Genomic DNA, 23,871 nt, shown 5'->3' on the forward strand with positions numbered 1-23,871 from the left:
ATTTCTTACAACTTTTCTTAAGTTTGAAATTATTTCAAAATAAAAAGTAAAGAAAAAATTAATGGGGATGGCAGGAATTTTATCTTTAAAATACAAAGAAATTTTTAATACTAAAATATCTAGCAATAACTTCAATAAAAACACGTTTACTTACCATACGGAAATTATAAAACTGAACTGAAATATGAAATATTTAAAAAGAATTATATACCATGTTGCAGAATACAAATATCAGATATTGCAAAGATTTCAATTAGTCAGTCCCATGTTCTTATGAATTATAGGGAACATCTGATTTTATCAGTGCAGCATCCCCTTCTCCACTTCTTGTAATAACAGGATCCTTCCTTCCCAGTGGAGGACCCATCCATTCACATGGTTCAGCTGATGCTGACTCTGCCCTCCACAGACCCCCTCTTCCCCCATGACTATTCCAACACACTGACTAGGCCCCAATGATTTCAGCTCCTATACCTCTGGCCACAGTAACTGGCTCAGAAATAAGCACCTGACCCAAACTGGACCAATTAGGTAAGGTATTAAGGAAAACTCTTCCTGTTAGTTGTAGACTGGGAAGATGAGAGTCATAATTGCCTTATGGCCACCTTACTCGCCATGTGGACAGAGTGAGGAGAGGAGTAAAGCTATGCAAAAATGAGCAGAGCCAAAAGAGATGATGCCCACACAACACGCTTTGAGTCTCCTGGGTCCATCCTTACCTGAAGCTACCATATATCTGGAATTCTCAATGACAAAATTAATGTCTTTCTTTCCTGCTTTCTTTTTTTTTTTTTAAGCTGGTAAATTAGGTTTTTGCTTCTTATCACTAAGAATTTTAAGTAATATATAATTTAAATCCGAGTGGGATATTTTGGAGGGAAATTCTAATTAATAAACATAGTTAAAATTAATAGACATAATAATGGAGGAGACAAGGTAGTTGACTCTAAAAAACACCATATTATATCTACATAACTCAGTTTATAATCAAAGAAGCATAATCATAAATTAATAAGGGATAAATTATCTACAAATAGTCAATATTGGGAAAACCAATTATTAAAAAAAAAATAGAGCCTCAACTCACTTTCCTCAAAATTAATTGCCCAAAGTAGTCTAAATGAAGAGGAAAGACATCAACACATACCTAGATTTTTTTCCAGCCACTGATGTCCTTCAATTAGTTGGTCAATTAAGGCAAAATAATGTGCAGCAGCTTCATCAGGCATAACCCAGCCACCTGTCACAATTTCAAGCTGGCCATTTTCTAGTAAACTAAGGAGAAAATAATGTAAGAGTTTATATTAACATTTTTTAAAAGTTCAAATAAAAAATTTAATAAAGCATACACATAAGGGACAGCCTTTAAATATAACCAGTATTTATTACACTAGTTTCTAAAACATTTTTTTAAACCAGTGAATAAATTTCAACTTTAGGACTCTGGTGATCAAACATCCTTAGTAAAACATATGAGGTGACCCCTCCTCCCTAGGCAAAGCCATTCAGGTCACTTTGGACGTTTCTTTCCATAAGGGTATAATCTCCCACACAACCTCAAAGATTCCTGATGGCAGGAGACACAGCTGATTTATTTGTAAATCTTGCAAAGCACCTAGCAAAGTGCTTTACTCAGAATATATGTGTTATGAGTGTTTACTGGGGGACTGTCATTTTAAGCATGGCATTTGTTTCAATTCTCCTACACTGAAAAATCAATATTTATTTTAGTCCTTCTGACACTGGTAAGTTAATCATGCAAACTATACAAAAGTAACCACAATAAAGGTATAGCTAGTAAATATCACATACCTCTGGGAATACAGACAACATTATAAAGCACTTTGCTCTAGATTCAGTTAAAACTTAGGCTATATAGTTGATTTTTTTGTTATTGAGTGAAAAGCTCTAACATTATCATTATATGTCTATTGGGTATTTCTTTGCCATAACATTATACAAGGTAACTAGACCTCTAGTTCTAGAAAACCTGAATTGTTATATGATATCATCCCCTAAGAAGGAAAAAAACCCCATCAAACTTAAAAATCTGAACAAGCACCTGAGGAAGTATAGAAGTCAAGAATTGAAGCAAATATCTTAAGTGCCACAAACTTTTCAGTTTGCAACAAGAGGGTTCAGAAAATGGTGTAAAATTTCAAAAAAAAAAAAAAAAAGCAGCTTTAATAAGGATACACATCACTAGATATCTACTGGTAACAGTCAAGTAAAAGGCCAAATTTAGTTGAAGCAGACCAGAGGCATAGTAGATAAATATTTTCCTACAAAGCCTGTAACAGAAGCCACAGCATTAACACAACATCTGATTTATTCAAACATATGCGTGATTATATAACTAGTGACAGAGTGGATAATGGACATAATTTCTAAAAATGAATGAATAATTCCATGTGTAATATTTTAAAATGTTAAATATATATCACCATGGGAAACACCAACTAATATAATTTCACATGGAGAATATGATGGCTTAGTATACTGTCTAAAGAAACCCAACTGTCCAGTCAAACCTCAGATTCTCACAGGCCCAAATCAAGAATTTAGAATAAAGCAGCTGGAAATGTCTAAGACTTTCATTTCTTTAATAACACAACTAAATCCAAGACTATTTTGTCCTGTTCTTACCGCCAATAGGACTTTGCTTCTAGTTAGTTCTTATCTTTCCGGTGATCGCCTGATTTAGCTACACTCTGGAGTCCCTGGTCCAGACTCACCTTTCATGCCTTATGGTCAGTGTTTGGAAGCCTGAGCTGTCAGGACAGATTTGGGATTTAATCTCTAGCCATCAAGTATAGAAACTTGACTTCCTTATCTCAGTATCCCCAAAAACAGATCTCTTAGAAAATAAGTTGGTCAAAACAAATTCTTTGCTGCTCTTGAATAGTAAACAAATTACAATTAAGAAATCTGAAAATTAAAGTAAAAAGTTACTCCAATGTTGGAATTTTTCGTATCTATCAATTTTATTTTGCTATATATCCCAGTCCCAAAGGCATGAATGAGCTCCAAAACACAGCCAACCAAGCAAAAAATCACATGTACTATGTATAGTAACTAATTTCCCTAGATCCATTTGTGAAGGTTCTAGCCCTTCCCCTTCCTGTGGTGCCTGAGATGTTACTGTGATGTAGTGCTGAGTTCTTATCTGCACATAATGGTTACTTTAAGGACTATCCTGTCTACTGTGTTGGAGGAGGGATAAAAAGCCTCCCACACATTAAAATGTTTTCCAGAATTTTCTTAACTACTTTCTTCTCTCTCATCTTTCCCATCCTGGGTCACGTCTCTGCCCAAATAAAATCTACCTGGAGAAGTCTCCCTGAGCACCCAACTTTAATCAACACTGCCACTGTACCCCCACATTCTATCACAAAATAGCACCACAAACCAAAATTACTTTGTTAATTTACATGTCTCCTCTCTCTTCCTCTTCACCCCACCCACCATGAGAACATAAGCTCCAAGAAAGCAGGGACTAAGGCATGCTATTTTGTTCACTTTTTCATGCCTGGCACTGAGAAGCTTACATATAATGAGCACTCTGATAGCTGGTAGATGAATAAGAAAGGAATGAGACTCTCAGTTTAAAATTAGTGTCTAACAGTTTTTATATTAGATGAAATGCAGATATATGCAAAATAAATTGCACAGGGAGGGTGAGTACAAAAGGAGTTAAATAATCTAGATATGAAATGAAATGAACTAGAATATGGTAGTGGTAGAAAATATGGAAGAGGAAGAGAAGAGCTTTCTCATGAAAAAGCATCAATTGGAATTAGGAAATGACTGGAAACAGAAGAAAGGATTAAAGCGCATGACTTGCGTTTTAATTCTAGGTGCCTATTGGGATAGTGGTATTAATGCATAGACAGTGGGGTTCAGCTGAGAAGGAAAGTTGAAAAATAAATTTTTAAAATATTTACATTATAAAAATAGCCATAAAATTAGTGAGAAAGAATGAATTATGTGTTTTGTTTTGTTTTGTTTTGCTTAACTTCAGAATGATTTAAAACAAGCTCATAAGAAAGCCACAATGCGGTACTTTCTTTGTAGGCTAATATGGCTTTATTATTGCTTCTAAATATTTTTCCAAGTATTTCCTAAGGTGTTATTTCTGTAAGACTGCCAGTCCTACTTTTTGTACTGGTCACAAAATGATGACATCATGGAAACCAGGGGACTGATATTTTGAAAGAGCATGCTCACACAGGTTTTTAAGACAAATTGCATGAGTAAGTCACAACAGGTATAAATGACGGCATTATAGCAGGCCAGAATGAACACAGGTTTTATTTTCTCTTAAGATAGTTTCTCTAATCAGGCAAAACAGAAACCTAATTGAAGAAAACGGTCAATGTGATTTAAAATATAAAGCTATGTGACAATGACTGGACACACCTGGCTGAGTTAATCAGGTTAGCAAGTACCCAGATTTCATTGAACTATCTGTTTTTCTTAGTTTATCACTCTTTGAACCATTAATAAGAATGACAAAAACCAGCTGATAAACCAGAAGATTTTTTTCTGGCAGGAAAACCAGAAATTGCAGAGGTGCACAAATTTGCCATGAATATCCCAGTATTTCAGAACAAATACAATCAGCATTTAAGCAGCATCTGATGAATTGAGAAAAAAAAAGAAAAGAAAGAAAAAGGTCCAAAGAAACATGAAGAAAATTGTTAACCAAATGACTGAAAACATGGCAATGATTGTCATCATTCAGTGATGGGTACAAAAAGTAGGGCCGACAATCTTACAGAAATGATACCTCAAGAAATACTTGGAAAAATATTTAGAAGCAACAACAGAAATGCTATATTAGCCTACAAAAAAAAAAGTATCATATTAAAATTATTACTGTCAGCAATATGATGAAAATAAAATTAAGATGTTTCAACTGTACATTTCAGATTTTAATAATTGTTTTAAAAATCAAGTAATGGGAAATACCTATAGCTATAGAAAAAGTTACACGAAACAAACACGGTTGCTTCCAAGTATTTCCATTCACTTAAGTGTTCAACAAGCATCAAGTGAGCCATTTGTCTGTGGCCATCAGGGGAATATAATATCAAAAAAAGATGTGCCCACCCTATAGGGTGTATTGCTTAGACTCCACCAAGAAACTCTCTGGTTTCTGTTAAACTTTTTTGCATGTACACTTTTCCTAACGTTTCCTAGTAAATGCGAGACTTAGAAGCAAAAGTGAAAGACAGAGAGAAAGCCAGAGAAAGGATTATGAATATAATGTAGCAAATCCAGAAAATACAAAGTCAGGCACTAACTTTCAAAATTAACAACACTCCTGTTTCACTTTTTAAAATGACTGAGTTGTCACTACTGGTGAAGACATTAGGTACTTTATGGGTCTACTATTTCATTGCTGGGAAATTTGTTATAAAAAGCTTAAGAAAATAACTGATCAAAATTAAGCTGAGCATATGTGCTATGGCTCACTCTGCCTAAGATGCAGAATTTAGACTTAATAATTTACTGCCAAGCACATGAAGTTGCAAATCATTTTGAGTGTCACTTTACCCCCTATGCAGATTCATCATATATTTGGAATTTGGTCACACATAGAAAGACTCAAAGAGCTTTTTTCCCTAATGAGGAAACTGTTTCAGATAACTTAGTAGCAAACAATGCATCATTTAGTGAGCTTCAAAGAATCACAAATTAATTTCACATGAGTAAATGAGCTGAATTTGTAATCGCACGTCTGGGGAAATATGAAATAACACAAAATGATGTATAGGGACTCATTCTTAAATAAAAAATTTGTTAAATGGAAAATTCAAAAAGATGGAGGATTCCAATGAATCAATTAATAGCCTAAAGACACATGCATATTAGATAACCTGATTCACATGCTTTTCATGGAGAGTATCTGACCTGAGGGTAAAAATAAGATTTGTTTTAAAACCTCTCACATAATAATTAGGAAAACTCACTGAATATTGTTGTTGCCTGTCTTTAAAGATTTAGTAGGAGAGACAGATGGTAAATTAGTCACCTCTTACCATTTCTTTCTCACATTAGTCCAGCCACACCCCCTTCTTTCAGGTGCTGTCCATGCTTTCTGCCTGGAATGTTTTTTCTCCCAGTATCTGCCTTGATGGCTCTTATGGATCTATTAGGGGCCTTCCCTGGCCGCCACATCCTACCCATGTTCCACCAAAATGGTTATCTTTCATAAAATCCAAAACTTTTCTTTCATTGCATTTATCACAAAATTTAATTACACGTTTGCATGTTTGGTGTCTCTTCCTTCAGTAGACTGTATGCTCCATGAGAGCAGGAACCACATCTGTTTTCTTGCCATTTAAGTCTGTGTTCCTGTTGGTACAAAAGCTCTAGGAAAAGGGTACTGATAACTCAAAAGAAAACAAACAAAGAATATGAAGCAGATTATTTCAGAAATAACTGGCTTCTAGAAATAAAAAGAAATTTAACCTCACTCATAAGAAAATGCAAATTGAAACTTAAATGATATACCGCTTTTGACCTACTAGATTTGAAAGATCAAACGGCTGTATAACAAACTATAATGTCAAAGATGTATGGAAACAGGTGTTTTCACATATTGCTTTGATAACTACTGAATTTTATAACACATAAATTATATACTTTATATACTTTTTATAAAGTATATTTTATATACTTTTATCCATGCTCATTCATGAAGTCAGAAAATACATAAAAATGTAAAAATAAATAAAAGCATTGTATACACTGTGTATTTGTAAAGGTATTTGTAAAGGAGATATACTCTGTGTATTTATAAAGGACCAGAAATTAAACTACATGCTCATCAATTGGGAGTAGTTAAATAAATTTAGGCCCACTCACAAAATAAACTTTTATAAAGTCTTTAAAAAGAAAGCAGCACCTCTTTCCTGAAAGGTCCTCCAAGATATAAGCTTAAAGTGCATGGTACAACATTTATTAGCACGGCTATTTCATGTATGCCAAAGGTGTTGATGGGGATGCAGAAAAACTGGAAACCTGTGCATCGTTGATGGGAATGTAAAATGGTACGGCCACTGTGGAAAAGAGTATGTGGGGTTCTCTAAAAATTAAACACAATTACCATGTGATCCAGCAATTCCACTTCTGGGTATATACACAAAAGAATAGAAAGCAGGGACTAGAACAGGTACTTATACACCTCATGTTCACAGTAACGTTATTCACAATAACCGAAAAATAGAAACCATCCGAATGTTCACCATCCTTTAAAAGGAAGGGAATTCTGACACATGCTATAACAGTGATGAACTCTGAAGACATTATATCAAGTGAAATAAAGCCGACACAAAAAGACAAATGTATGATTCCTCTTACATGAGGTACCTAGAGGAGCCAAACTTATAAAGACAGAAAGTAGAATGGCAGCTGCCACGGGCAGAGGCGAAGGGGAATAGGAAGTTGTTGTTTAATGGGTACAAAGCTTCATAAAAATGATTTTATGAATATGCATGAAGCCATTCATTGAAATGGTAAATTTTATGTTGTGAATTTTTCCCAGACCAAAAAGGTCATGCCCTCCACCACATACACACGCACATATACACATACGAAAACCAAAAACGGAACAATGTACATGGCATGTTATCACTTGTGTAACATATATGTGTATGTCTTTATGCACGTGTACATGTGTATATATTTTCCTGTAGATATATATAAAATAAACAAGAGTCTGGTCCACAGTATTTGCCTCCCATGAGGAGAACTAGATGACAAAGAGACAGAAGTGGTTAGTGCCTTCCTTTCACTGTGTACCCTTTATATATTTGAGTTTACTATTAAAAAATAAATTATGTAAATTTTTTTCCTAAAATATAAATGCTATGCCCTGATTTCTCCTAAGCATTGAAAAATTAACAAAACTATCGCTTGAAAGTCATGAAATTTTATTTACAAATATTTCTCAGATGGTTCAATAGTTTCTGTAAAGTTTTAATAAGCAGAAGATATACTTTAAATATTTCAGTGTATAGTAAATATTTCTTCATCCTGTTATTTTTCCAAAATAAAATAAAATACTCAAAATAAATCAGAAAATACCTGAGGTTAAAGAATAACATAACATTAAATCCATTCTTAAGACCTTGCTATAAATGCATGAGTGGCTATGGTAGGGAGAGAGTTTTTAACCAAGTTATTTTACTTAATACTGTACCATATTAATAAATAGACATATATTATTATGTTTATGGCTGTATTATATTTTCTAAAGTATTTCTAATTGAAATATAACATAATATACATCTCAGCTTTTCCTTCTCCCCTGGTAATAGTGATAGCTAACGCTTATGGAACCGGGGTTGGAGCTTTGGATCTGGAAGCAGTCCAAACACCTGATAATTAAAACTGTGGATGAGCACACATAGTGGAGAGGGGAACCCAGGGGTGTTGTCACCCTACAGGTGAGCATGTGGACATTTAGGCAAGGGAGTGAACAGAGAAGGAAATCAGAGGTGATGAGAAAGGAATGCTCAGCAATGTAAGAAGAGAACCAGGAAACAAAGAGCTCTGGGTCACAGAAGAAAAAAAAAAAGAAAAGAAAAGAATTTCAAGGAGAATGGAGTAGTCAGTGTCAATGCTGCAGAGAAATCCTCCCGAAGGACTTAGAAAACATCCAATGGGAGGAGACAGCTGAGAAGGCACTCATGGCTTTCATCGGTATCTGTGATGCAAACAGAAGCTAGCAGATGAAGTGAACGAGAGTAGAGCTGCCTCATTCAAGATGAATTGGGACTGGAGAGGGTGGAGAAGAAACACATACATTCTAAAATAAATGTGTAGTGTTGCTTCAACTATTAGAACTAAAGTTATTTTAGACACTGGTGCATTGCTTTGATTCCTTTGATGAAATGCTATGTATCTTCAGGCTCTAAACTCAATTCGAATCTGCAATTTACCTTGAATATCAGAAGACACACTGTGACTTCTCATTACTCTGCAAATTTTACAGGAGTCTTTGGTCAAATACCATAAAATCTGACCTGTATAAAATGTATAATAAATTAGCCTGTATAAAAAACTCTAGAGGTACATTTTTCTGGTAAAACTCAAAATGTACATCAGTAAGTTTGGATTTATATTATTTAAGAAAGTAACCTCATACATTTCTTTGATTTCAACAAACAGAAAGAGTTCAGAGGATAGGGTAGAGGTTTCACCTAAATATCAACTTAGGACAAAAAAAAATGTAAGAGAATGGTAGAAAGATTAGATAAAGACTGAATTCTAGGCAAAGTAATAAAACCCAGCAATGTGGTGAAAATACAATATCTAAATTAACTGATGTCATCTTTCCTCCCAGCACATATTTGGAACCTTATTTCATACCAAAAGGTCCACCTACAGAAGCTAGTTGACTTTGACAAACACATGAACTGTTCTAAGTTCTAACAACCTGATGGGCTTCTCCACTGAATACTGGTCTCAAGAGCAGAGCAGATGCAATGTAAAAACTGTTTCAATGTTTCAGAGCCCAGAGAGGAAATATGAATATGGAATATGCTGGGTGCCAGTTAACGGAAATGCTAAGGCTAATGTTTCAGCTGCTTGACTCTGAATAAGGGTTCACATTTAGATGTATTATAAACATCGTGCAGTATTTAACTGCATGTAGCCAAAAAATATTCAAATAGGAAGCCTAAAAAGTAAAAAAAAAAAAAGAAAAAGTTAACATTATCAGTCATTTTCAAAATAAAAGAAGCACAGACAGAAAATGTGCTGATTATTTAACAAGAGGCAGTTTCTTTTAGATCCACTGGATATGTGTTACAAGTAGGCACCATGATTATAATTGATTAAATTAGTTTGAATCACAAAAAAATAAAGAAGCTAGATGTCTGCATGGATCTCCTTTTAGTTAACTAGATTTTCATTTTTAAAAGCTTACAGAGCTAACTACTGCTGCCACAGGGGTAAGAATCAAACAAGTCATTGCTAGAATAAATTATGGGGATCATTTGAGTTATGTTTCTGTTAAGTTCCCACAATCAATTGATATTCTTCAGGGATAATAAAAGCTCGCATGGAACTCTGCTGGAATTAACAGGTTCTGTTCTGTAACAGCTAGCTCACAAATTTAGGTACAGACATTTAATCCATAGACTCATCTTCAAAAGGAAAAACGAGCCATTGCATAAGCATTACACTAGTAGTCAAAAAAATTCTATCAGTAATGCCACTTAGTACAAGCTCAGAATTTTAAATAATAGGAGCGAACATATATCGCTATTTATAGCTATTAAGTTTTTCCTGAAAATATACATTTAGGCAAGAAACACTAAGAATATTTAAGTAAGTAGGGGAAAAAATGCTATTACCCTAGTTCCACAGATAAATGTAATAAATGAATAAAAGTGAATGGTTATAGCTAGAAGGGAGAGAACTTTAGTGAAGCTTGATCAGAAATAAGCCACATTTGCCCTAACGTAACTATAAAGCAATTTTTCCTTCAAGCAAAATTATATCATTAAGGATCACATCTACATTCAGAATATTTCCCACTGCCGAAACAGAAGCTCTCAAAAGGGGTTTGAATAAAACAATTGATTAAGCACTAGATTCTAATTTGCATTCCAACCCTTAACATCTTACGTCCTCTATCCTTAACATTGAGTTGAAATTCACAAAATTGCCATTTTTGTATCTCGCAAGTGGTCAAATGTCAGCAATTTCATATGGTCCAACCTAAGTAAAATGCTCAATTAATACAGAAAGAAAGGGGACGGGGAAGAGAGGGAGAGAAACTTGCATTGAGGTGGAATCAAGAGAAGGGGCCACCCTCATGCCATAAAATCAGAGACAGATAATGTGTAGGTGAAACTCAAAGAATTCAATAAGTACTGACCTGAAACTCCCCTGCATGAAAAATCAGCCTGGAGCCCCACGTCATAAAAAGAGAAGAGTGAGAGATTCTGGCAACAAACCCCAATCCAGAGGGCAAAGGTCTGAAGCAAAGCTTTATCTTGGGACAATCAAAGTCCCCTTTCTCCCTCCTTGAGGTGTTTCATGAGCCGGTCCTACAGGAGCCTCTCCACCTCTAGGCCCTGACTGCTGCAGAGAGCAGCTCCCTAATGAGGATGCACTGGGAAGAGCCAAGCATGGCCTCACTTTACCAAAGGCGGCAGGCAGCAAGCCCAGTTTCCTTCTGAAGTGGCTGGACTCTTTCCTACAGTCTGTGAGTCTTGTGAAGCAGCACCTTCAGATAGGCCATGACTCCCAACTGGCTCACAGGCCACACAAAAGGAAGCTAGATGCAGAAAGCCAGCCACAGGTACCTCATCTGACAAACAGCAGACACTTTACAGATCTCTCAATCTTCCCCCAGCCCCAAGCTCCTCTCTTTCCCTCAGCCAGTCCTATTCATAACCTGGGCATCTTCCCCAGCTGGTGGGTCCTTGTTGATTATGTAGTCATGTTGATCATGAACTGTGTTGTTTAACAAAGGACATGAGGAGAAATCTATCAGTTATCTTTCCTGTTTGCAGGCAATACTATCTGATGCTGGAGGGGAAATGTATTGGGAGATTGTCCTGGACACAGAGTACTAATGACAGGCAAAAGTCCAGGCTTAACAAAAGGCTGGAAGAAAACAAGAGGCCATGCTATGGGGACCACAGGGGCCATGTCACAGGACAGGAAGAGTCTTGCGAATGCTCCAGTGCTGTGAGGGATGACCTGCAACCTTCTCTTCATGTCTGCTTCCCTTCCTTACACATCTGTCTACCCTCACTTCACTCTCTAAAAATTCAAAGCCCTGGAAAATAATACATAGACTAGCTAAGCTCAGGTCACAGACGGCCTGTCTGACCTGGGGCAGGCAGGTGAAGGATCTGACTTCTGTGCGTGAGAGATCCTTTTCCCAAAGGAGACCTGGGGGAGTAGCTGTCAGCTAGCCAACACTGACTAATACCTACGGCAAGGAGACAAAGTGTCTGGTTAGAAATGGAGTGATTCGAGGCAACTTATACTCTTTCCGGACAAATTCCAAATGTGGATACATCTGTTATTGCTCAAGGATAAATAAAAAGGGGGAATATACCTGAACTCACAAACGACAATATAATGAACATGAAAAGTGTAATAGAAAACATAGTTAAAACCAAGCATTCAAAGCCAGAAAAGAACAGGCTCCATACCGTGAAGAACTGAATCTGAGCTGGCGGGGGGGAAGGGAGGAGAACTTGAGAAAAATCTCCCAAAACACAGTAAATAAAACAAATAAAATAAAAATACAAAAGCAAAAAAGAAACTAAAGACTCAATAACTAGATAACTGAATTCTGTAACACATAAAATAAAAATAGTAAAAGCAGAAACCATAAGCTGGAGAAATGTTGGAATTGGTAGGTGGAAAATTTAATAAGTTATCCATATTTATATACTCGGTGAAAATTTAGTATGTTATGAATAAAATTTTTTAAATCCTAAGAACACCATACAGTAGATGGGGGTTTACCAGGATTTGAGCCTATGTAGCCTGCTCCAGTACCCAGCCATCAGAACTACCACACTAAATGGACTGCCTTAAGGTAAAAAGAGCAGCAAAGATCAGGCAAATCCAAACAAAAAGAATAAAAATTGAGCAGAGGTGGGAAAGAAGTTTATCTTTACTAAAACATTACAAAAGGATGTTTTTTAAGAGAGAAAATATGAATTACATAGTTAAATTGTTCTATTAAAAGATGAAGACTCTCAGGATAATTTCAGAACTAAAAACTAATATTCAAGTGTCCAAGAAAAATACTCAAAGTGGCAAATAAAGGTAAAATAATAAAGTTTGCTAATGTTTATTAAGGACTGAAAATATGCCAAGCATTGTGCTAGTAAGCACATTATCTGAATCCATTTAACCCTCATAAAAAACAATTAAATAGGTTCTAATATTATCCCCACTTGACAAATGAAGAAATGAGGCACAGGGAGGTTAATTTCCCCCAAATCATACAGGAGATGGGAGTTTACCAGGATTTGAGCCCATGCAGCCTGCTCCAGTGCTCAGGCATCAGAACTACTACACGAAATGGGCTGTCTTAAAGTAAAAAGGGCAGCAAAGATCAGGCAAATCCAAACAGAATGAATAAAACTTGTATAGTCTATATTCTCTGACCATAAGATATGAAAACTAGTTTTTAACAGCTAAAGTATAACTGGGAAAAAACTGCACTCGGAAATTGAAAACTATTTTCCTAACATACCCTAACAAGGAAAAACATTAAATAGTTACAGAACATTTAAGAAAAAAATATAATAGTGAAAAAATAACACAAAAACATGAAAGGTAGTTAGAGTAGTACCAAAAGGCAAACACAAACAGAGACATGTTCCTTATTAAAATAAATGAAGTGGCTCATTTAGCAACAGTAAAAGCAGGTAGAAGGAATCAGTAAAGATAAAAGAAGAAAGGTCAAGAGTAAAATCCAGTAAAATATAAATAGTTCTTTGAGGGTGGGAGGGGGTACAAAAATTGACAAAAAAAGTAAAAGCTTTAGCAAACTAATCACAATGAAGAAAAAATATCAGATGTGATAAAATCTTACAATCTGAACAATCTAAGTAAAATCTCTATGAAATTCTATTTCAAGAAAATATGAAGTATTATTTGTACTCAAGGAGTAATGTAAGATATAAACAGGCAAACAAATTTTTTAACCTGAACATTTAGTCAAAGAATTAGCTATAAAACAAACACCAGTTCCACAGAGTTTTATACAACAGTTCTTTAATATACAAGGCTACAAACCAGTAGGTAGATCTATTTATACTAAGGATTATGGTGTGTATGTATGTGTGTGTTATCTAAATTAGCTGCTACCATTTCAATTTAAAAAGTCAAGATATTTTACATAACATTTTGGAATTCCAGCTTGTCTTGAATAATTGCAGAAATATCCTGAAATTTTGGTCTCCATGGACACACATGGCTGGAGTGGCAGAGTGGCCAGCCCCTTTGGATGGAGCAGTTATCCTTGGTTCACCTTAGGACCCACAAAGCCTACAGCCTTCAGTTATGGCTCCTTCCTGGCCAGTCCTATACACATTTTATGTGTGAAAAGAGGGTGTGGGGAGCTCCAATGGCTAATGATGGAAAATCAATTCTTTCTAAATTATCTTTAATTGTTGTCCATTTCCAACAACAACAAAAAATTTAATACAGTAGGAAGAAGTTAACAAATTAATTCTAAAGCTCTTTGCAAAAATTAAGTAGCCACTCATTAAAAGAATTTTTCAGTAAAGAAAGACAAGAGGAAATTTAAGCTGTCAGCTAATAAAACATATCACAAAGCTGTACTAATTAGAGTAAAATAGAAAAGTCCATGAAAGAGGTCAGAAATTCCAGATATCAATTCATGTTCAAATACAATAAAGATAGTACTCCAAATCAGTAGAAAGGATGGACTATTTAAATCTTAGGGAAGCAGCATAGCATGAAAGGGAATAGCCTGTAGGGCTGGACAGGCTGGACTGGATAGGATACCAATGCGGCACGTCTCAGCTGGGTGACCCCGAGTGACCAGTGTACTTATCTGCAAAATGTGGATAGTCACTGTACCTACTTCGCAGAACTGTTATGAAGTTTATCGGTTACCATTTGTAACGTACCTAGAACAGGGACTAACACAGTAAGTGCTATATATATGATATTAAATAAATAAAAGAAAGTAATTCATGCTTAGATAATCCTTCAACTCCAAGGAGAAGAGGGGAAGAAGATAAGGTGAACAGAAAAGCTCCCACCATACCACATCGAGAAAGTAAATTTCAAGATTTTAAAACGTGAGTTATGAAAAACGAAACTAGGGGAAAAAGGACTATATGATGATCTCTAGATTAGGGAAGAACTTTTAAAATATGACAAGCAAAGTTGATATTAATCAATTAATCAATTTGACTATATAAAAATGTCAAAAGTCTGTATAGCAAGCACTAAGAATTAAGTGTGTATGTATGTGTATAAACACGATTATAAATCAGAAAAATTAATGACCAAGCAATTCATAAAGCTTTGCCTGTTTATGAGAAAATATGTAATATTGTTATTCATCAAGAATAAAAATTAAAATTATATTTTTCAAGCACTAAATTGATCATGGTTTTAGAAAAAAATATATATATTACTGGCCAAAAGGCAGAGAAATTGGTATATTCATTTCTCTATGTAAGATTTTAGAATACACTAAAGCACCCTTTCTGGGGACCACTTTGATTATACACTTCAAAAAACCTTAAAATATTAAGCCCCTTTGACCTAGTAATTCCATTTCGAGGACAAAGCTGGAACATAAGGATTTCAATGAAAAAGGTTCAAGTCACTTTTTCAGAGATGAACCAGAATCAAAAAAAATAAAAAAAATAAAAAAGGATATGAAGAAGTAGTTTAAGTTCAGATACAAAGCTAAGAATTTGCACCTTCTAAAAATTCAACACTTGTTTCACTATATGATTAATATTTCACTATGTGTTTAATATTACCAAACTTCAAAGAAACAGTTTTAAAACAAACCTTTTAACAGCATCCTTCTTCTGAATATCTATAGTATCCCACCACTTTGAAAGGTAAGAGATCTCAGACCATATAAATTTCCTCCGCGCGTCTTCTTTCAGCTTGACGACCATGTTATTAAAAATATACTGAGTCCTCTCTCTAAAGTATTCATCGAAAGTCTCCAACCAACCTAAATCAAGACACAAATATACCACAAAGTTCTGATTCACATGTCTGATTTCAACTCGGTCATAGTCCATTGCATTACCTTTGGATACCTTAGATGTTCCAGTAATATAAAGATGTACATAATAATTCAACAAATGTTTTCAATTAATGACATTATATTTGAATAAACACAAGACTCAAAAAGTCACTAAAACTGAAATGATAAAAGTACTTTGAGAATCGCACAAATTCCGATGGAAATGAGAAAAATAACCGAAGGCCAAAGCATTGGTTTATACTTAACAATTATAATATCTAATTAATTATTTATAATTTATCTCTAGTTTTAAGGAATTTTCTTATTTTAAATCTGAACAGTGTGTTAGCAAGTTGGCATTGCTATTCTCATAATATGGGATGAAATTTTTACCCTCTTATGCCACATCTAAAATTCTCCACTAAGTAAATATGTTAAACTACAGAAAAAAATCACAAGTAGAAACTATATTTAAAAGCCATCAGTAGGGAAATAAGGAAATTGAAACACTATTACGATACTGAGAAGAAGAATCCTGCCAAAAATAGGCATTAGTTCCCAAAGGCTGCTCATTATTTCATTTTTTTGGTAGAACAAATTGACACTAATCAAACAACAAATATGTACACAACTATGTAAAGTTTTCTCAAAAGAGAATTGTGGATGTTGATAATGTAGTTCTCTGACTTTTCCTACTACTTCTCAAATACTCTGGAAATTTTATCTAAAGACATTTGCAATTTCAGTACAAAGAAACATTTTAAATAAGATCCATAGGTCCCTAACACAGCCCCATCCAGCAGAGTATTAAAGCAACAAAAATGAGTGACCAAGGCAAAACCCACACTGCCACCAATTCTACCTACTGGCAAAGTGGATCCATTAGAGAATAACCTCTTATTTATGAAATCTGACAGGGAAGAATGTGTCTGTAAATTCAGGCTGAACTACTACTCTATTGTTTCTAAGCCTCGAACATGTAGGAAAGTAAAATATAAGGGTTCCAGCTGGCTATTCTTTTGTCTGTCTATGATTAAGTTAATATTCAATGTATACTATATTTGCTGGCAAAACAAACAAACAAACAAAAAACAAAAACAACAACAACAAACTCTGCTAGGCTAGGGCACAGAAGACAATACTATTCCAACAATGCAAATATGAGCTTCTGAAAAAGATACTGCCACTGTGATTATATTTCTCCCTTTTGTTTTAACTGAGATCTATTCATTCATTCCACGCTTACTTACTAAGCACCTACAAAGTGACAGGTATGAAGGGAGGAGCCCAATAAGAATACAGTATAAAATATTCGTTGTAAACTTTTTTGATCTAGGGCACTTTTTAGCTGTTTTTTCACCAAATAATGGTACCTGGGTAATTCAATTTTTCCATGTTTAAATTAAAAGCATGTACCTGCAAACAAACGAACAAACAAACAAAGTGAGATGTCTCAGAGTGCTCAGACCTGAGCCTGAGATATAATATAGCACTTTTAAATATCGGCTGCTATTATTATTGCAATTATTATCATAAGTCTTTAACTGCCCCTCACCCATCTCTACAATCAAAGCAGGTAAATGAAGAAATAAAAGATATCTCTGGCTTGGTATGGGCAGGATGACGCATACTTATAAGTTGTGCAGACGGGCCCTACATGGGGAGAATGGGGGCTGTCTCTCCAGCCTTCACTATGAGGCCATGCAGCTCAGTCCTTCCCTGTATGTCTCTGGCACCTCTTGAGCTGCTGTCCCTTTGATGGAAGTCAGGGTAACTGCCTGTGAGTGAGCTAGGTTGATATAAGTGTCCAGCATGACTGTGGAAATCATATGTTGAAGATGGCAAAGAGTGCATTATTACCCTGGAACCCTGAATGACTTCATGGAGTAGACTAGACAGTCTCTCCTCTACTCCCCTCTACTTAGGCTTACTGTCATTAAAAAATAAATACATATTATGCTACATATATAAAAAAGATGTTTCTAATATCTAATTTTGAAAAGTATACAATTTATTTAAAACATTTAAATAAACTGCATCACATCTTTAACACACTGGTTACACAAAATTACGGTCTGTACAGAATTCAGTCTATGCCCTTATTATGGGCTGAATTGTGTCCCTTAAAAATTCATATGTTGAAGTTCTGCCCCCTAGTACCTCAGAATGTGACTGTATTTGGATATAGAGCCTTTAAAGAGGTAATTAAAGTGAAAATGAGGTGACGTGAGTGGACCCCAATCCAGTATGTTCTTCTAAGAAGAAGTGAATAGAATACAGACACACACAGTGGGAAGACCATATGAAAACACTGGGAAAAGAACGCCACCTACAAGCCAAGAGGCCCTCTGAAGAAATCAACACTGTCAACACCTTGATTTTGGACTTTTAGCCTCCAGAACTATAAGGAAATAAATTTCTTTTGTTTAAACCATCCAGTCTGTAGTACTTTGTTAATGGAAGCCTAGCAAACAAACACAGTATTAAAAAAAATTAATGTTATTATCATCCAAAAAATAAAGATCATGATGTGGGGAAAATCTATTTTATCAAGTGCTATCATAATATTTAATATACATCAACCTCCATATTGCAAGACTGAACCCAAATCAAATGTATGTAACATTGATTTCTATACATGCTATTACTACATATGTGCAGTAAAGAATGTATAAGTTATTTAACTGGTTATATTAGAATTTTTAAAAAAATTTCACATATACCTTTTACTTGAATTTCAACAAAGGTCAAAAACAATCCCCAATTATTTGGTTAATAATTCAATTAAAGAAAAGAACTATGAATAGTGGACTGCCTCCAAAATTAATTCAGCAACAAAACTCTACTAATCTAGCATAAAGGGCAAATTTAGAAGATAGTCTTTATGGAGATTAATAAGTAAAAGGTTTTTTAAAGCACAATTACTTTCATCGGGTATACTTTGTTATGAATTAAGACCATTTCAAAGAATAGTTTATCATGGGAGTTTTCATAAAGGAAACATAGAGACTGATTAATCCATTTTGCCTTCAACACTTCATTCGCCCTTCAACAATCATGAAGAAAATATGTCAGAGATATTTAAGTAAGCCAAAATACAAGCTCAGGGATGTCAACTTAAAAGCCTCCCATAAAACTCATCTATAATAGAGACTACTATCACCACAATATAGCACGATTAATGAAGAATGAACTGAAAGATAGCCTCTTGCAGCCTTCAATATTGAGTAATATAACAGTAAATTAGCTTTTATTGCTTTTATACAATAGAGTAATCAAGTATTCCCTCTTACACTGAATTGGCTCTTTTTCTAAATTACTGTAAAACTACAATTGTATATAACATGAGACCAATCAGAAAGACGGCATTTTATAAAAAGTTGTAGGAGATAAATTTTTGTGGCATAAAATTATATTCCTACTTCTAGATTTAATAATCTTAGGACATTGAGTTGCAAACTGATTTACTTAAGTGGTCAATTCACAGCCTCTTTCTTTCCCTTGAATACACTCAGAAATTGAACCAGGGCTAGAAGAGCACTAAGAATACCTTTACGTTTATTCTTTTTTACTCTAACAACACTCTAACATTACCCATAAAATAGCTAATCGCTATTTTTAATAAGGAAATATTTAAAACAAAGAGTGCATAATTAGAAGTTCCATAAAGCAGGCATAATTCCAAAATTGATATTATTTTAGCATAAAAAATTTAAATTCTAAAATATAAAACTAATAAAGTTGAAAACTCCATTGCTTAATTTGAATGTGCATAAACAATTAGATACCTAGTAACTGTTCACAGTAAAAAAAAAAAAAACAAAAAAACTATTTTTTAAATTTTGGACTCTTGCTTTACCTTTGAAGTCTAGAGACTTTGTGGAGATATGATCGATCCTCTTAAGGAACGCTTAGTTTTATATGGTTCATGGGCATACACAGTATCACCCTTAGGACCCTAAGCAACATTGCCCACCCTGAGCCCTGTACTCTAGAGGGGTCTCTCCATTCTTCCTCTGACCACATCCCTTTCCACATGATAAATCCAGAGGACAAAGAACTTGCCCACGCAGAGCCTAGCCTGCCCTGCCCTGCCCTGCCCTTCTGAGTACCGGGGCGCAGAAATTTGTGCCCAAACAAACCCAAGCCAGCTTCTAGAGCCTCCCAGGACCTTCTATAAGACCTTCTCTGTCAGGACAGTAGACCTTGCAGGTGGTAACCTCTCTAGCCTGAGTATTGAGGCCAAGGGGCCAAGGGGCTGCCTGCCATTTGAAGAGGTGTGGGAAGAGTCCTGAGGTGTCTGCAAGAATGCCTCTCCTGGTTTAGGAAGACCAGATCTGGGAGGAAAAGGATTGGGCTGCCCTACAAGCTGAGTCTCCCCACACACCTTCACATTCCAGTGGGAAACTGGAGACCCAGCATTCTAAACTCACACTTGGCCTTCTAGATCACTGAGCTATTTCTCAAAGCAGTTAGAAAGGATCTATTTTCTTACCAATGTATGAGTTTGATTTATAACTTTTAAATATTTCAACATAGGGTCTGAGGGCCTCCATGTACTTTTGCCCCAAGTCCTACAAATTTTAGAAGCAGGCCTGTATACACGCCACAACGCAAATTTCGAACCACTCAATTCTCATAAACCTAGCACCTGGTACAAAGCCCACAACAGCAAGAGTTCAATAAGCACTTGACAGATGAATGATGATATATGGCCAAAAGGACTGAAAAAAAAGGTATGTGGAATAGAAATGCAAATTTATTACTTCAATTAGAAATGAAACCAAGGGTAAAAGATATCACACACTACTAGCTCTAATATGTTCACTGTCTGTTCTGATGCTAACCTAATAATCTTTGACCAATACCGTCAAGTTTCTATTAATACTTTAAAAGCTTCTGTCAGTCTTCAAATGATTTAAAAGAGACAACTCAAAAAAGGCATGTCCCTTAAATCACTGTTACATTGTTATGGTTTCAACTGCTACATAATGATTTTTGAATGAGTACATGAATTCGACTCAACAGTTAAATGGGTATGAACTGTTAAGAAAACATAAAAACATTTTGAGTCAAAAATAATTATATCCATATAATAAACATTTAAAAAATGTACCTTAAGCTTCAAGTTTTTTCCATTTTAACATAATATTCTCAAATTTAAAAATAACTACAAATGGGGCTCATATGAAAAGAAAGCTCCCTTAGTAACGAAGTTATTCTCTATCAACAGGTGACTTCCATCACTTGTCAAATACTTCAATATTTAACTGGAACATCCAACCTTACACTTAAAGAAGGCAGATACAATTTTAATTGGTATTACTATAACTCACATTTGCTAATGATTAGTTTTAACTCCAACATTTCTATTATAAATTAAGCTTGCTTCCCCCCACTAATAAACTGTGAAATAGTTTTAATTAACGTTCTGTTCTGGTTTATTTATTCAAACACAAACCAAGCATCTAATAAGGGCAAAGCAATAAAGCTAAGCTAACTGAAAACAGATTCTGCAGTAAAAACATGAAAACACTGTGGGAATAAAGAAATGGTAAATTCCTAGCACAATGAAAGAGAGATTCTTAGATTAGTCATCATCTGGATAGAGAGAAAGGGTGGTAGTCTCAAACCAAGGTAAGAGCATATGGAAAAGACTAAGCCATGAAGGAACACGACAATTTCAGGGAACAGAAGGCAGCTAGGTATGGCTGCACTGCAGCTTATGTGGTGGGGGATTACGCGGTTGAGAAATATGCAGCTTATGTAGTTGAGAAATAAAATAGAAGCAGGGGTCAGATCACTGAAAACCTTTAAAACCATTTTTGTTTCTTACTGAAAACTTAGGAGGAAGAAAGTTAAAGTTTTCTGATATGTGCTTTCAATAATAACTGTTCTGTGAGTGCAAAGTACAGAATAAAAAAGCAAAGAAGAAGAGAAGCAGGAAATGAGGCTACAATCACTCTGCTATAAAATGGATAATGGACTACAGTGGAAACAGATGGAGAGAAAAAGGAAGTCAAGGAGGCAAAATGAAGAGAACTTAGTAACTGACTAACGTTTCCAAGAGAGAGTAGAGGGAGTGTCAGGGATGAAGTCCAGGTTTTCCAAAGAGCCATAAGTCTTTGCAAATCTATAAACCTGCTAATTCTTCCAAATGCTTTTAACTCAGGCTTCCAAAATACTCGAATCTTTCCCCCAGGTCAATCGGTGTCATCTAACAGTTTTCAAAGCATATCAGCTTCACTTCCATTAAGCTGTTGGAGATACAGCACTTTTTGAACCCAGGTAAGACGCTGTCCCTAGAAATTCTATCCCACACAAGAACCCGTTCGCATTACTGTTAGGACAGCTAGGGTTTTGTTCACCATTCGACTATATATGTATAATGTCCAGCTGTGACCCCCTACTATTTTGCTTTTCTAAATGCCCTTTAAAAGAGCTGCTTATCTTGACACCTGATATCTGCAATTGTGAGATCAACCTCCAAAATAATTTCTAAATTTATGCTAAATTTACTTTCCTCTCTTGTTAAGGATTCCATCTGGAGCGTCTACGCACACCAAATGAGGATACTTCAAGCCTAATAAGTCTTCTCCAAACGGCTTGAAGTTTGAAGTCATGAAAAGTGTCTATAATATGAGAGACATCATTAGAAGTAAAAAGAGAAACTGACTTCTCTTGAAGAGTTACTCTTAGGATATGAGGAGGCTACAAATGCTGGGCAAATTATCGGCATTTCAAAAGCTGGAAAATCCTGCTTCTAAATCAATCACTTCCTAATTGTAAAATATGTAGCAATGAGGGAAACCACTCACCATCTCATGAACTAATGTAGTATTTAAGGACAGAAACATCCATTTCAATAGGAATAGACTAGAAGGAAAAAGGGATAGGAAACACTGCCGTGAGCTGTCTACTTTTGCAAGATACTTAATAAAATGTTTTATATGATTAACAATGTAACATACATGACATTTGGCTTAGAAACATTTAAAAAACTTTCCTCCTAAAAGCTCTGCCTCAAAAAGAGGCAACATTAAATAAAGGTTACAAGTACAGATTCCAGAGCCATAGGCTAGGGGTTCAAACCCAGCCCCTCCACAGACACATTACTTATCCTCTCTTCTGCCTCGGTTTTCTTATCTATGAAATAATGGTTATAAAAGTACTTTTGTCATAAAGTTGCTGAGAGCAGTAGTGGATTTAATAAATACATAAAGTATCTAAAATAATAAATGTATAAAGTACATAGTAAATTCCCTTAAGTACCAGCAATCATTTGTATAACCAGGGGTCTAGTGAGCTCTGAAGCACCTGGCTTGAAAGATAGACAAAAGTAACTGAAATAGGGGAATTGGGATATTTTTAAGGATCACTGACATCTCTTAGGTGCTACTTGACACATGTGCCCCTAAGGAATGTAGCCAGGTCAAAACCCAAGATTTTTTTCCCCTCTAAAAAAAGAACTTCATTACACCAAGTCTAAAGATTTCTTTAAAAGACAATTCTAAAAAGCCATGTAAATATTTATTTTAAATGCCATCATTTTCTTAACAATTAAGATTACCAGATAAAATACAGGATATCAGTTAAATTTGAATTTCAGATAAGTAATAAATGTTGAATATAAGTAGGTCCCCTATGATATTTGGTAAACATATACACTAAAAAAATTTCATTGTTTATCTGAAATTCAAGTTTAACTAAGCGGGCGGTTTTTTCTTTTTTCAGGTAAATCTGGCAACCCCACTAACAACCCCAAGTTCAGATAAATGTGCTAAATGAGCCAATGCTCATAAAGTAAGAAGAAACAGAATCATTTAAAAGAAATAAAGTATATTAAGAGGCAGTATGGTCAATGAAAAGCACATAGATCTTAGCATTAGGCAAGTCTGAGCTGCAATTCACCATCCTCTGCCAATGTATAACTGACCGACTTTGAACAAAATACTACACAAGCCTTAGCCTCACTATATCTGGTTGGTGGGTTTTAATTATCACTTTTCAGGGCTGCAAAATAGATGACACAAAGTAACACACACTGGACATTTCCCTGATGCAGAACAGGCAATGAATGCCACCTCTCAGTTCTTTCTCATACTATCTTAGCTCTAGAAACTTACATTTCT

At 35.2% G+C, this 23,871-nt stretch overlaps 1 protein-coding gene across 1 annotated transcript in view; it reads right to left on the bottom strand.

Moving 5' to 3' along the window:
* MAN2A1 (mannosidase alpha class 2A member 1) overlaps positions 1-23,871 on the bottom strand; it is a 147,246-nt gene that overhangs the window by 95,827 nt on the left and 27,548 nt on the right. The window contains exons 4-5 of the mRNA XM_036225366.1: positions 15,553-15,724; positions 1,148-1,275 (exon numbers count right to left, since the gene is read on the bottom strand). Of these exons, the coding sequence (XP_036081259.1) occupies positions 1,148-1,275; positions 15,553-15,724 (300 nt within the window). The remainder of the gene's footprint in view (positions 1-1,147; positions 1,276-15,552; positions 15,725-23,871) is intronic.

The sequence above is a fragment of the Rousettus aegyptiacus genome, unplaced genomic scaffold (assembly GCF_014176215.1).
Source record: "Rousettus aegyptiacus isolate mRouAeg1 unplaced genomic scaffold, mRouAeg1.p scaffold_m13_p_8, whole genome shotgun sequence".
Taxonomy (NCBI): domain Eukaryota; kingdom Metazoa; phylum Chordata; class Mammalia; order Chiroptera; family Pteropodidae; genus Rousettus; species Rousettus aegyptiacus.